Source organism: Elephas maximus, chromosome 5 (assembly GCF_024166365.1).
Source record: "Elephas maximus indicus isolate mEleMax1 chromosome 5, mEleMax1 primary haplotype, whole genome shotgun sequence".
NCBI lineage: Eukaryota > Metazoa > Chordata > Mammalia > Proboscidea > Elephantidae > Elephas > Elephas maximus.
The window spans coordinates 136,578,360-136,593,570 of NC_064823.1; the positions used below are offsets into that span (position 1 = coordinate 136,578,360).

At 38.1% G+C, this 15,211-nt stretch overlaps 1 protein-coding gene across 6 annotated transcripts in view; it reads right to left on the reverse strand.

Moving 5' to 3' along the window:
• RBPJ (recombination signal binding protein for immunoglobulin kappa J region) overlaps nucleotides 1-15,211 on the reverse strand; it is a 277,336-nt gene that overhangs the window by 62,378 nt on the left and 199,747 nt on the right. For 2 of the 6 annotated variants that reach the window (XM_049886406.1, XM_049886405.1), the window contains exon 2: nucleotides 11,046-11,223. The exons of the other annotated variants lie outside the window; for them this stretch is intronic. In XM_049886406.1, coding sequence (XP_049742363.1) covers nucleotides 11,046-11,062 — 17 coding nt within the window. In that variant the 5' untranslated portion in view covers nucleotides 11,063-11,223. The remainder of the gene's footprint in view (nucleotides 1-11,045; nucleotides 11,224-15,211) is intronic. 6 annotated transcript variants of the gene reach the window in all.

Consider the following 15,211-nt stretch of genomic DNA (forward strand, 5'->3'; position numbering starts at 1 on the left):
CCTGTAGGCCGGACCGGCTGGCGCACAAGGGGTGAGGCAGGCAGTGGCACTTGGGGCGCGTTTTCCACATTGGGAGAAGCTGAGCAGCTGAGAGTCTGCTTAAGCCTCCAGAACCAGCGAAAAAAGGGCACTAAATTGGTGAAAGATAAGTGCCAACATCTAACCTTTCACACAGATCAAAAAGAAAAAAAAAACCCTTTTGGGAAGTACCTCTCTCCCACTTACCTGCCTCTCCCCACTCTGCTTCAGCTTCAGCATTTGCTGCTCTCCCTGGGCCAGAAGTAGGACCCATCACAGGCCCTCAGCCATTCTCCCAGCTTTGGGGAAGAAATAAATTAACAAACAGGAAAAAAATAATCTGCCAGTTTCCCTAAGCCCGGAACTCAGGGCAGGCACAGCCCCTTTGCCTCAGCACAGGCATAAGGGGTACATGGACTTTGAATGCCTTTCACACCTGCATAGACCTGTGTGGGCCCATTTCAACAGCGTAGACGCTCCTTAACACAGTATAACAGGGTATATACCTGAAGTCTATTTTCATCTGCATCAGCTGTAAGGGGGAGTGGCAGATTTGCGACATTTGACACCACCCTGCCCATTAAGCAAGCAGGGTCCTAACCTACCCACGGAAACCCTAGTGGTATAGTGGTTAAGCGCTACAGCTGCTATCCAAAAGGTCAGCAGTTTGAATCTACCAGGTGGCTCCTTGGAAACTCTATGGGGCAGTTCTACTCTGTTCTATAAGATCGCTATGAGTTGGAATCGACTCAACAGCAGTGCGTTTGGTTTTGGTTTAATCTACCCACATCAGGGGCCTGAGGACTGGTGGCTAAACCTACTCTACTGAGCCACCCAAGACAGAAGTCTAAGAATAACTGGTGACTCCCAGTCCTTACAGCCAACAGCATTGGGTGCCCACAGTCTGGCTGCAAAACTCACCTAAGCATTCTAGGGAACACAGACACGTCTTCCACCCAGACACTCAGGGGCAGCAGCCAGCCCCCAACCTTGATTGGCACATGACCCCCTGCTGCAGCCAGATACCTGTGCCTACTCCAATCACCCCTATCCATCTAGGACTGTAGGTGAGACCCTGCACCACACACTCAGTGACCGAAGACCTGGACATGTCAGCTGAATCCACACAAGAAAAGTACATGGACTCCTGGGCTCACACGCCTATTAACAGCTCTAGCCATCTGGAGACAGGGCATGAGAGCTTCAAAGACACCAATAATCAAACTAGCTCACAAGACTAGCCTCTTTAGGTATATCAAAACAAAACAAGAAGCTAGGACATAGTAAGCAAAAATAAAATGAATATAATAAGTTATTGATAGCTCAGAGACAATAGTCAATAACAAATCACATAAAGAGGCAGACCATGATGGCTTCAGTAAGCCACCAAAACAAAGAATTAAAAAACCTTCTGGAGGAAGGTAACTTCTTGGAATTACCAGAGGTAAAATTTAAAAGATTAAAATACAGAGTTCTTCAAGAGATCAGGAAGGAGACCAGGCAAAACACAGAACAAGCCAAGGATCACACAGATAAAGCAGTTGAAGAAATTAAAAAGGGTATTCAAGAACATAATGAAAAATTTAATAGGCTGCAAGAATCCATAGAGAGACAGCAAACAGAATCCAAAGATTAACAATAAAATTTCAAGAGTTAGACAACTCAAAAGAAAGTCACAGGAGCAGTACTGAGGCAATGGAAGTCAGAATTATTGAGATTGAAGATAAGGCACTTGACACCAACTTATCTGAGGGAAAATCAGATGAAATAATCTTAAAAAATGAAGAAACCCTAAGAATTATGTGGGTCTCTATCAAGAGGAATAACCTACGAGTGATTTGAGTACCAGGAATAACCTACGAGTGATTTGAGTACCAGGAATAACCTACGAGTGATTTGAGTACCAGAACAAGGAGGATAACAGAAAATACAGAAATTGTTGAAGATTTGTTGGCAGAAAACTTCCCTGATATTGTGAAAGATGAGAAGATATCTATCCAAGATGCTCACTGAATCCCACACAAGGCAGATCCCAAAAGAAAGTCACTAAGATATATTATAGTCAAACTGGCCAAAATCAAAGATAAGGAGAGAATTTTAAGAGCAGCTAGGGACAAATGAAAAGTCACCTACAAAGGAGAGTCAGTAAGACTAAGCTTGGACTACTCAGCAGAAATCATGCAGGCAAGAAGGCAAAAGGGATGACATATAAAGCCTTGAAGGAAAAAAAATGCCAACCAAGAATCATATATCCAGCAAAACTGTCTCTCAAATATGATGACAAAATTAGGGCATTTCCAGATAAAACAGAAGTTATGGGAACTTGCAAAAACCAAACCAAAATTACAAGAAATACTAAAGGAAGTACTCAGGTTAGAAAATCAATAACATCAGAGAACATCTCAAGACTATAACACAGGACAGAGCAACCACATATCAATCCAGATAAGGAAGTCACAAAAATAAATCAAAGCTAAAACACTGAAAATAGGGAAACAGAGATGTTAGTATGAAAAAGACAACATTAAAACAAAAAACAGGGACTAAATAATGTAGTCATAGATCTATCACATGGAGAGGAAGTCAAGGCAATATCAAGAAACAAAAGATTGGTTCAAACTTAGAAAACTACAGGTAAATATTAAGGTAACCAAAAAGGAAACCAACAATCCTACACATGAAAATAAAAAAAAAAAAAACAAGAAAAACAAAGACTCAGCAAATGCTAAATCAACAATGAAAACGATGAAAAGGTATTACATAAAGAAAAACGACTGAGCACAGAAAATTAAGTAGAAGAAAGAAACTTTCAACAACACAAAAAAAGATATATAGAAATGACAGGCACTAAACTCATACCTATCAATAATTACGCTGAGTGTAAATGTACCAGTAAAGAGACAGAGAGTGGCAGAATGGATTGAAAAACATGATCCATCTATATGCTGCCTGTAAGAGACACACCCTAGACTTAGAGACAGAAACTAAAACTCAAAGGATGGAAAAAGTATATCAAGCAAACAACAATAAAAAAAAAACCAGGAGTGACAATATTGATTTCTGACAAAATAGGCTTTAAAGCTAAATCCACCACAAAGAATAAGGAAGGATACTATATAATGATTAAAGGGTCAAAACACCAGGAGGACATAACCAAAATAAATATTTATGTATCCAAAGACAGGGCTCCAAAATACATAAAACAAACTCTAACAGAATTGAAAAGAGAAATAGCTCCACAATAACAGTAGAAGACTTCAACACACAACTTTCAGCAAAGGACAGAATCTAAAACATCTTTTCAAAATAGTCTCAAAGTGGCTAATTTTCATTCTTGGAGGATAATTCTGATTTCTTTTTAACAACCAAAAGTATACTGGAATCATACCTAATAATTAAAGCAGTAACTAAGCCATGCTCTTTCTTCTAATCCTTTATGTGAGGTAGGGATGCCACCTCTGGTCCAAATGAATTAAACTATACTATTGTTGTTGCAGGAGCCCTGGTGGCACAGTGGTTAAGGGCTTGGCTGTTAACCAAAGGGTCAGCAGTTCGAATTCACCAGCCACTCCTTGGAAACCCTGTAAGGCAGTTCTATGCTGTCCTATAGGGTCGCTATGAGTCAGAATCGACTCGACCGCAACGGGTTTGGGGTTTTTTTTTTTTTTTGGGGGGGTTGTTGTTCCTATGAGGTGATGTTGATTCCAACTCATAGCAACCCCACATGACAGAATACTACTGCTTCATAGGGTTTTCCTGGCTGTAATCTTTACAGAAGAAGATCGCTGGGTCTTTATCCCAGAGAATGGCTAGGTGGGTTTGAAACCAATCTTTCAGTTAGCAGCAGAGCACTTACAGTTTGTACCAGCAGGGCTCCTTAAACTATAACCAAACCCAAAAGCCTGTTGCTGTTGAGTCAACACCGACTCATAGCGACCCTGTAGGACAGAGCAGAACTTCCCCCATAGGGTTTCCAAGGCTGTAAATCTTTATGGAACCAAAATGCCACGTCTTTCTCCGATGTAGCAGCTAGTGGGTTTGAACCGTCAAGCCTTCAGATAGCAGCTGAGCCCTTAACCACTGCACCATTAGGGGTCCTTTTAAAATTATACTCCAGGGACATAGTTACAGAGGCTTCCTAGACATATCCAAACAACTTGTGGGATTGGCTTATTGGGTCAAAAGGCTTGGGACCATAGTCTCTGGAGGCAATTTAGTCAACTGCATAACAGGTCACAAAGATAGTGATCTATATCCACATTTGGTGAGTAGCACCTGGGGTCTTAAAAGCTTGTCAGCGGCCATCTAAGATACAACTATAGGTCTCTACTCCTATGGAGCAAAAGAGAATGGAGAAAATCAAAGGCTCAAAGAAGAAACTAGTCCATAGGTCTAAAAGCCCACACTACCACAACTTCTTCAAACCTAAGACCAGAACTAGATGGTACCCAGCTACCACTACCAAAACTGTTCTGACCTGGGACACACAGAAAGTCTTAGATAGAATGGAAGAAAAATGTAGAACAAAACTCATATTCCTAAAAAAGGCCAGATTTACTGAACCAGTACATAACAGAGGCTAGAGGAACTCCCAAGACTATTACCCTAAGACACCCTTTCAACTTGGAATTGAAGCTATTTCTACAGGTCACCCTTCAGTCAAATAACAGCTTGACTGATAAACAATATCACCTGTGAGTACTGTGCTCCCTTAAACAATTAACTCTATAAGACTAAACAGTCAACAGTTAACCAAAAGGCAAAGATGAGCTGGTGTCTTAGTTACCTAGTGCTGCTGTAACAGAAATACCACAAAGTGGATGACTTTAACAAACAGAAATTTATTCTCTCACAGTTTAGGAGGCTAGGAGTCTGGCCAGGAACCAATTCCAGGGAAGGTTTTCTCTCTCTGTTGACTCTGGATGAAGGTCCTTGTCATCAATCTTCCCCTGCTCTATGAGCTTCTCAGGCATAGGTACCCTGAGTCCAAAGGACGTGCTCTGCTCCCATCGCTATTTTCTTGGTGATATGAGGTCCCCCCGTCTCTCTGCTCTTCTCTCTTTTATATCTCAAAACACAATCCAATCTTGTAGATTGAGTCTTGCCTCATGAACATAACTGCCACTAATCCTATCTCATCAACGTCACAGAGACAGAATTTACAACACACAGGGAAATCACATCAGATGACAAGATGGTGGATAATCACACAATACCGGGACTCATGGCCTAGCAAAATTGATATGCATATTTTTGGAGGACGCAAATCAGTCCATGGCAGTTGGCAAGGAGGGGAAAGGAAGCTATTATCAATGGAAAAAGAACAGACTGGTAATAAGAATTCTGACACATTATAAAAATTGTAACCAATGGCATGAAACCATCTGTATAAAAATTTTTAAAGGGGAACCTAATTTCCTGTGTAAACTTTCATCTAAAACATAATAAAATATATTGAAAAAATAAATACACAGGCAAACACACTTAAAAAAAAAAACTATGCTCTAGGAGACAAACTTATCGAAAAAAAAAGAAGACAAGTTGCTATCATGTATAATGATAACCAAAGAAAAGGGACACAGCTTTGAAGAAACAAATGCCACAAAGTATCAGAATGAAACCTTCCGCTCTCCACAGGATAACTGCCATGAGGTGAAAAGCGGAGAGGTTGGAAGCTAGTAAATCTGACTGAGGGGAAAAAAGAATCAAGCCTCCTATGATGAAAAGCCAAGCAATGCTATTGAAGAGCAGGATAATCTGAGATGTGACAAGGGGCAGCCAGGGCTGGGAGAATTTTTGGTAAACACAGTAAAAGAAAAAAGGAATTCAGCTCTCCCATCCTCAGAATTAACAGGCTCTCATTCACTGCTTCTACCTTTGACAACATATGCCTGCACACATAAGCACAAAGATGAGCATCCACCATCTGGGTAGTTAGCCCACTGCTTAGTTCAGTTACTACTTTCTTTACTATAATTTCAAAACGTAATTTCTAAGGATCATATTCAATTCAGACCAGGAACTATGCAAGTTTAGCTCGATTTCTAAAGAACTGGCGTAAAAATATCAACTATGTTTATCTTTTACCCTCTTCTTTTGGCAAAGAATTCTTCCATTTTTCTACTCCCAAGTGTAGAAAACTAATGTACAAATTCCATTGCTATGAAACAATTTACCAGAAGTCTTCATCCCGTTATTGTTTTCTAGGGAGGAGGAAGCTGTATTTTAGATACAATCTACCGTCCTACTTTGAAGCCTTGTATATTTTAAAATATTCACCAGAAACTGTGATCATCCTCAATCAACCTATAGAGCATATATCTACTGTTGAGGAAATTGTGGCAGGTGCAGCCACTAATTCAAGAAAAATAAAATTTTAAATGTTATTGAAATCCTCACAAAAACAGAAGCTTTAACATTCGACTATCTTAAATATACTAAATATATCTGATTTATTCTTAATTTTTTCAACATTAAAGTTTACATTTACCTTCTGAATTAAAGAAACACCTATTACCTGAAAAGGTCCTAACGTATAAAGAATGGGAAAATGAATTGCGTGGGTTTTAGGGTGTACCATCAGGTTTTTGTTTTTTTAACTGAATAGGTCACTTTCATCAATGTAAATTAAAGAGTAAATTCCTCTACAACTAGGAAATATTGTAGAGGTTTTACTTTTCTGAACCTTTAAATACTTGTCAGGACAAACAAAACACATATACATTCATAAAATAACATAACAAAACACAAAGTTTCAGAGATAATTAATTGTTCCCTACCATCAGAGAGAAGACTATTCATCTCATAGTACTGTCTGAAAGCTTCTGTGGCTGAGGTCACTTTGGCCATACGGTTTTATATGACCGGGTTTCACAAGGTTTCTCAGTTGATCATTAATAGAACTTCTGTCTTTATAAATATCTAAGAGAGTAATTAGCCAACTTTTTTGTATGACAATTCACAGTAAGAAAAACATTTTACAGTGCTATCCAGTACAAATATATATCAACATATCACTGAAACAAAGTTTTAGAAACCTGCATTGTAAAATACATTCAAGTCATTTTTTTTTCCCTATTTTATTTAATTTTTTTAAAAAGGGGGAAGAGGGAGGAAGCAACTTATTAAATTGAACCCAGGATGGGCTGGCAATGGCAGTTTAAAACCACTGATCTAGGAGTTGATAAACACCATGTACACCAAGAGACAACAGCATACTAGATCAACCTACCTGATAAAAGAGCCTTGGCCAATGCCATTCAAAAGCTACTGCTGCTGCTGCTATGTTCTATTCTCTTTTTCTTTCCTACATATTCTCCTGTAATAACCTTTACTCCAAACAAAAAGGATAGTAGGGGACCCTTGAAGGTAATGGCGATACCAATAGAATCCACAGACAATAGCTTATCCTGGTCGCTTCTCAGCAAGAGAAAGCAATATAAAACTGGTTTCACTTTTTAGGGACATCTGTCACTATGAGAGACATACGTTAAGTAGAACAAAATTAGTATCAACCAATACACGTATGTTTATTTGTTTATATGTTTATTTCAGTGTTTACTTTTTTAAAATTGAAAAAAGTTTTATAAAATAATGTTTCTATTAGACAAAATTGAATAACTACTATTGATACAATACATTGTAATTTATTTATTTTCTATATTAATGCATGTTTTAATGCTGCTTAGAACCCACTAAACTGATTTCTGGACCCACTAATAAGGACTGATATCTCCAATTTCCAAAACACAACTTTAGAAAACAAAAATTAATCTAACAGGATAAGAGGTCCATAGATCAATTACCAGCCTCTTTTTTAAAAAGTGCCCTTGAGACAATTCCAACTCATGGAGAACTGTCAGAGTACAGCTGTGTTCCATAAGGTTTCCAGTGACTGATTTTTTAGAAGTAGGACGCCTAGGCTTTCTTCCTAGCTACCTCGGAGTGCTCTCGAACCTTTCGGTAAGCAGCCAAGCGCATTAACCGTTTGCACCACCCAGGGCCTTCTTCCACTGATGAGGAAAATCCCAAAGAACTAAAAACATGAATCAAATAGTGATTGCTTATTTAACTCTAGGAAGAAGAGTAAGAGAAGGTGTTAAGACCCAGGATAAGAGGAAATATACTAGCATCTCCCCCCCACCCCCAAAAGAGTCCTGATTTCTTACATTTAATAATCATCACCACTGTCAATCTAACACTGGCTTCCTATATGCCCAGCCCTGCACTAAGTGTGTGTATAATTATTTTTATATATTATTTATACTACATTTTTACATAGTACTTATAAGGGAGCCCTGGTGGCATAGTGGCTAAAGTGCTCAGCTGCTAACCGAAAGGCTGGCAGTTCAAATCCATCTGCCACAGGAGAAAGATGTGGTAGTCTGCTTCCATAGAGGTGGTTGTTGTTAGGGGCTATGCAGTCAGTAGTAACTCAGCATTTCCAGGTACAAAAGAATGAAACATTGCCTGGTCCTACACCGTCTCCATTGCTATGCTTGAGCCCACTGATGCAGCCACTGTTCAATCCATGTTACTAAGGGTCTTCCTCTTTTTCACTGACCCTTCTACTTTACCAAGAATGATGTTCTTCTCCAGGGACTGGTTCCTCCTGATAACATGGCCAGAATACTTAAAACCTCACCATCCTCATTTCTAATGAGCACTCTGGCTGTACTTCTTCCAAGACAGATTTGTTTGTTCTTCTGGCAGTCCATGGTATGTACATTCAATATTCTTTCCCAACACCATAATTCCAAGGCATCAATTCTTCTCTGGTCTTCCTTATTCACTGTCCAGCTTTGGTACGCATATGAAACAACTGAAAATACCATGGCTTGGGTCAGGTGTGCCTTAGTCCTCAAAGTGGGATTGTTTTTTTTAACACTTTACAAGAAGTTTTTGCAGCAGATTTGCCCAATGCAATACATCACTTGATTTCTTGACTGTTGCTTCCATGGGCATTGATTGTGGATGCAAGTAAAATGAAATCATTGACAACTTCGATCTTTTTCTCCATTTACCACGACGTTGCTTACTGGTCCAGCTGTGAGCATTTTTGTTTTCTCTATACTGAGGTGTAATCCATACTGAGGAAACCCTGGTGGTGTAGTGGTTAAGTGCTATGGCTGCTAACCAAAATGTCTGCGGTTCGAATCCACCAGGCACTCCTTGGAAACTCTTTGGGGTAGTTCTACTCTTGTCTTATAGAGTCACTATGAGTGAGTTGGAATCAACTCGATGGCAATGGGTTTTTTAATTCATACTGAAGGCTGGAGTCTTTAAACTTCATCGGTAAGTGCTTCAAGTCCTCCTCATTTTCAGCAAGCAAGGTTATGTCTTCTGCATACTGCAGGTTGTTTACAAGTCTTCCACCAATCCTGATGCTGCATTCTTTTTCATATAGTTCAGCTTTTCAGATTAAGTCCTGGAAACCCTATAGGGCAGTTCTACTCTGTCCTGAAGGGTCACTATGAGTCAGAATTGACTCAACAGCAGTGAGTTTTATGTAGTAGTTACAAAATAATTACGTACTTTATATTTTAATATATAAATGTATTTTTATGTATTATTTTCCCCCTTCCCGCCCCCACCCTGTCATTCTTACAGCCTGTCAAGGTGAAAGAATGTTCAATTTGAAACACAGGTTAGTTGACCCCAGAGTCTTAACTACTAAGCTATAAACTCTTCCAAATGGAACATGAGTTCTTCAACTCCTGCTGTACTTTGAATACTTTGTAAACTTAAAACAAAACAGACAGATGATCAAGGGCTACCCCAGAAAGAAACTTCAAAGTTGAAGTAGCAAGTATTATAGAGAAGTATATTCTGTAGACAGTATAGGAATCAACCACCATTTCTAATCCATTATTTCAAGGATCTTCTAGGGGGCAGGTGCCATTGGACATAAAATACCTGGTTGAGCTGATTGCCTTGGGAAATAAGCAGCTGAATTTACCCTGAAACTTGAATAGACTACTGTCATTATGGACTTGAATTTAATATAAAGCAGTTTTTTCTTACATTTAATAACTAAATTTCATTAAGGATTTAACTGTTGACATGCCACAAGGGTCCTTCTATTAAATTATCTATCCATTATTTAAACTCTCCCTTCTCAACATATTTTCTTTAATTACCTAAAAGATACAGAATTTGAAGCCTGATGCAACATAAATAAACTCAGCATTTTCCTTGAGTTGTTTCCCTTCTATACTCTTAGAAGTATTTAGTAGTGAGCACAGAGTACAAAATTTGGAGGTTTTCAAGGTTTCAAATTATTACAAAATGGTTTTGACTACATCACTCAAATTAAGTTTTATGAACACAAAAACCTTACAGATTTTTGATGGCTAAGTAGGTATTATAAAGCCTGGAATTACCATTACTAAAAAAAAAAAACCCACAAATAACAGGACTACATGCCACAAACACATGAATGATTAACTGCACACATATATATTGGTGAATAGACCACCAGCATGGTATTAATAAGGAATCACTCATTTTCCTCTCAGTGAAAACTTTTTTGTAAAAAAATAAAAACAAGAACAAACTATAAATGGCCCAAATTATTATTGTGTTCGGTCAAATTAATACCCCAACTGAAGAATTTATCTAGCTGTTTCCTGTTCAGACTACCATCAAATGATAGCACTGCAGAGAAACTAGTCCATGACGTAACCCAGAAAGATAATTACAGACTAACACATGAATAACCCCTAAACTATTTGGTTAAATTATAATCCCAATAAAAAATCTGAAGAAAATATTAAAACCTAAGGAATATATCTACTCAGGTGCCTTCTATAACCACATCTCAAAAAGAAAAAATGAAAAGATTTAATTATAAAGCTTGTGGTGTATCTGTGTGTGTGCATATATACATAAAACAATATTGCCATAAGTCAATAACCACATTTGCAATCTAAATATTATAGTGTCTTAAAAAATGCAGTAATTGTAGAATTGTAGCTGTTCATTCTATCCATGACCTTGGGGGTCATTAGGATATTTCTAAAGCATACCTTTTAATCCACGCCATGGTACTTCAAGAACATGTTAAGGTAAGCCACAGTTTCGAACACTTCGATGCACCTCAAAACACCTCAGCCAGTGTATCTGTATCATTCTCCTTTTGAGATCATAATGGCTCCGAAGAACTATAATGCTTCCATTTGAATGATAGTCTCATAATTTCAATAACTTAAAAAACAAAAACAAAAAATAGGTCTTAAGTGTTGGTATGTTAAACTACTGGTGCACTGTGTTAACTGCTGCCATGACCAAAAAAAAAAAAAAAAAAACAAGCTGAAGCTACTACTATGTAACACAGTCGTTTTCAATGTGAACTCTTGTATGAATGGGACGGAGTACATGCTTAATGGTCAGTGACAGCCCTTGCTTTACGGAGATCTTACTTTAGAAACCTCACAAATCTCTTTGCCCCACCTATTTCTTCAGCTTTCTTTTCGAAGAATGAAAATAAGTTACAAAAGGGTCTGAACACTTGGTAGGTATCAGGTCAGTATCCAAACGACCAACTACATCCTACTCTGTTAAATGAGAGCTGGGAATCACCAACACACCTGTATAAAAGTGGATTACGGCAGGGGTTCCTTCCAACAACGCTCCTCCTGGTGTTAATGTTACTAAATCATTTTCATTCCAGGAAAGCCATTAAAGTGAAAAGAGCTTCAGTTGCTAAAGTATACAGTGTGCATATAACCAAGTTTTACTGCCTCTCTGTGATTGCCTTGCCAGGTATCTATCTGTCCTTCCCTCCTCACCCTATTTCACCTTTCTTACATAAAAACATAAAAAATATTTAATTATTAAAATGATACGTTAGGTATACCTATGTACACATATATCATTTAAAATCTACGAAGAATTTACAGTGCTTTTGTTTCAAGTTTGATACTATGTAATTACAATAAAGAATATTTAAGCTACAGAAAGAAAGTAAAAGGAACTGATAACTTATCAAGAGATACACACACATTTACTGGCATAAAACAATTAAAAGTACTTTAGAGTAAGTGATTAGGAAACTTTTAATTAAAAAAAAGTTAGTCATAAAAAGGATTTTCAAGAAAAGAAAGCAGATGGGAAAGGTTCTGCTATACTCCAGGTATGTGGAACAGCTCACATAAAGGCCAACAGGCAAGGAATGGAAGTTTCCCAGTTTAGGGCTAAAAAAGAGCATGTGCTGCGGAGAAAGTGGAAACAATTTCCTATTTCACAGGGTAGAATCAACTGATGAAAACTTTCAAGTTCATTGTGAGAACATATACTTCTGAGATGTGGGTTTATTACAGCTTACGTGGAATCCAGGGTCCCTAGGTGGTATAAATGGTTTGCACTTGATTGCTAACCTAAAGGTTGGAGGTTTAAACAAACTCACCCAGCGGTACCGTGGAAAACAGGCCTGGTGATCTGCTTCCATTAAGATGACAACCAAGAAAACTCTAGACAGCAGTTTTACTCAGCAACACAAGGGGTCACCATGAGTTGGAATCAACTCAATGGCAACTAACAACAACAATAGGGAATGCAGATTATAAAATACAGATCACTATTCAGAAAGCTGATAACAGTGGCAGAAGTGTATCTAGGAAAGAGCTCTACCAGAGTAGATGGAAAGAAATGAAGAACAGAAACAAGGACCCTAGACCAACAGAATCCCTGCAGCCACAATCATCTTTCTTAACTGATCATTTGACCAGTTAGTGCAACATCCTGCCCCCTTCCCCATTCCTGCTTAAAACCACTAATGGCTCTATATACGTACAGCACCTCCTACAAGGACATTCACATAGCTTCCTAGACTCTGCTCCTCCAAGCAAATGTAACCTTCACACAACTATCAGGTTAACACTCTTGAAGCACAGCTCTACCCTTGCACAGAAACAATAATGTTAACCACTGGGAAATGAGGCAAGATATAAATACATTTTTCAATCTTTAGATGTCACTACTTCCTTTCATCAGTTTATCTAAAGCCTAGGGTTGAAGTATGTTCTCATAACTTCATTCAATTTTTAGAACCCATTTTACAGATGAGAAAACAGACTCTATGGTCATGACTTACCTAAGAAAACAGAGTAAAAAAAAAAAAAACTAGAACTCAAATCTAGATTTTCTAGCTGAAATTCCAGCATACTTTCTACCATAATCTGAGATTACTGGAGGAAGGCAATGGTGCTGGAGCTAAATTGACAGCATGCTGACAGCCATGCTAAGCAGTTTACATTATTTGACTTCATTCTGATCTACTATCCATTAAGACTGGTTGTCTCCTTTTACAGGTGAGGAGACTGAGGCACAGAGAGATTAAAGTAACCTGCCCAACATCAGACATAAGGGACTGAAAGTGGTGGGATATATTCAATCTTCCATCTGTCTAATTCTAAAACCCATCCTTATATGGCTACAACAATCTATCTCCCAGAAGAAATCAAGTCCAACACAGTTTATTTTTCAACCTGGCTGATACAGCAATAATTTTATAAATGCTTCTTAAACACAATCAATGTATAAAACTGTTTTTAACTATGTTTTAGCAAGAGACTACACATTTACTAAATAGCTACCAAAAAGGATCAGAATCATCGTCACCGAAATTAGAAACTCCACTTGATTCCAACAAATGAAATCCAGTACTTCCATCAAGTTATACATTTGAAGATCTTTTAAGGTTGGCTTGAATAGCTAGCAATTAGTAATCTAGGTTTTAGGTGATAAAAAAAAAATGAGCACGAGAGGTATTTTCCTTAACAGGGTGCAATGCCAAGTTTTCCCAATTTGATCCTGTTTCATGGACTGATAACCAGTCTTCTCCTCATGGGAAGAGAAACCATCTATCAGCTGAAGGAAGTGAAGCTACTCAGTCAGGTTATCAGTGATGATAAACATAGAAAAGCAGATGCACAGCCCTCTACAATGCTTCAAAGCATGATTAAACTGAAGGAGTAACAAAAAGCACTAGGAAAAAATTAAACAGGAGACTCCCAAGCAACTACAAGATCCATTCACAGTGCATTCCAAAACTAACTACAGAACTGACAAACTGAACTACTACGCCAATGTCTGATAATAAATTAGATGAATCCAACAAGAAACCGATTTAACACCATTTTTTTTTTAACTGCCAAAAGAAACAAAATCTTAGAGCACTACTATTACTATACTTGAGGGTTCAAAACTATGACAGTTAAGAAATTAAATGGTCATTTTTTTTTTTTTTAAAGTATCTTCAACAATAACAATATAACTCTTCTGTATAACTCATTTTGAAGGAGCCCTGATGGCACAGTGTGTGGTTAAGTGCTTGACTGCTAACTAATGGACTGAACCCACCAGCTGCTTCACAGGAGAAAGCTATGGCAGTCTGCTTCCGTAACAATTTACAGCCTTGGAAACACTATGGGGGCAGTTCTACTCTCTCCTATGGATAGGGTCGCTATGACTCTGAATCAACTCGAAACAATGGGTTTGGTTTTTTGGGTGTATTGTAATTCATTTTAAAAGCATTAACGGTCAAATACTGAACTATAATAGGAACATCCATCAGAAATTCTGATGCGCATCTACATATCTTTTAATTGAAAGAAATTTAAACAAGTTTTGTCATTTGGAAACTATCTTGTTATATTAATTACAAAATGCAATCAGTGAAGCACTCAGCTATTAATCGAAAGGTTGGTGACGCAAATCCGCCCAGAGGAATCTCAGAAGAAAGACCTGGCAATCAACTTCTGAAAGGCGCACAGTTCTACTCTGACACACATGGGTTGCCTGAGTTGGAGTCGACTCAATGTCAACTTGTTTGGTTTTTGGCTTACTATCAAAAGTATGAAATCTCAATATACTAGGAATTTCAACTCTAGTTTTGCCAATGCTAATTAATATTTCAAATCTTTAGAGCTAAACCTGGTTTTGAGTAATTTTCAAAGACTCTTTTCTAGAATTATGAACTATTTTGACTCCCACCTTGATGTTGTTGTTAGGTGCCTTCAGTTCCAACTGATGGAGACCCTGTGTGTAACAGAACGAAATGTTGCCCCATCCTGTGCAATCTTGACAAAAGTAGGTATGTTTGAGCCAACTAATACAGCCACTGTGTCAATCCATCTCACTGAGGGTCTTCCTTTTTTTCACTGACCCTCTACCAAGCATGATAACCTTCTCC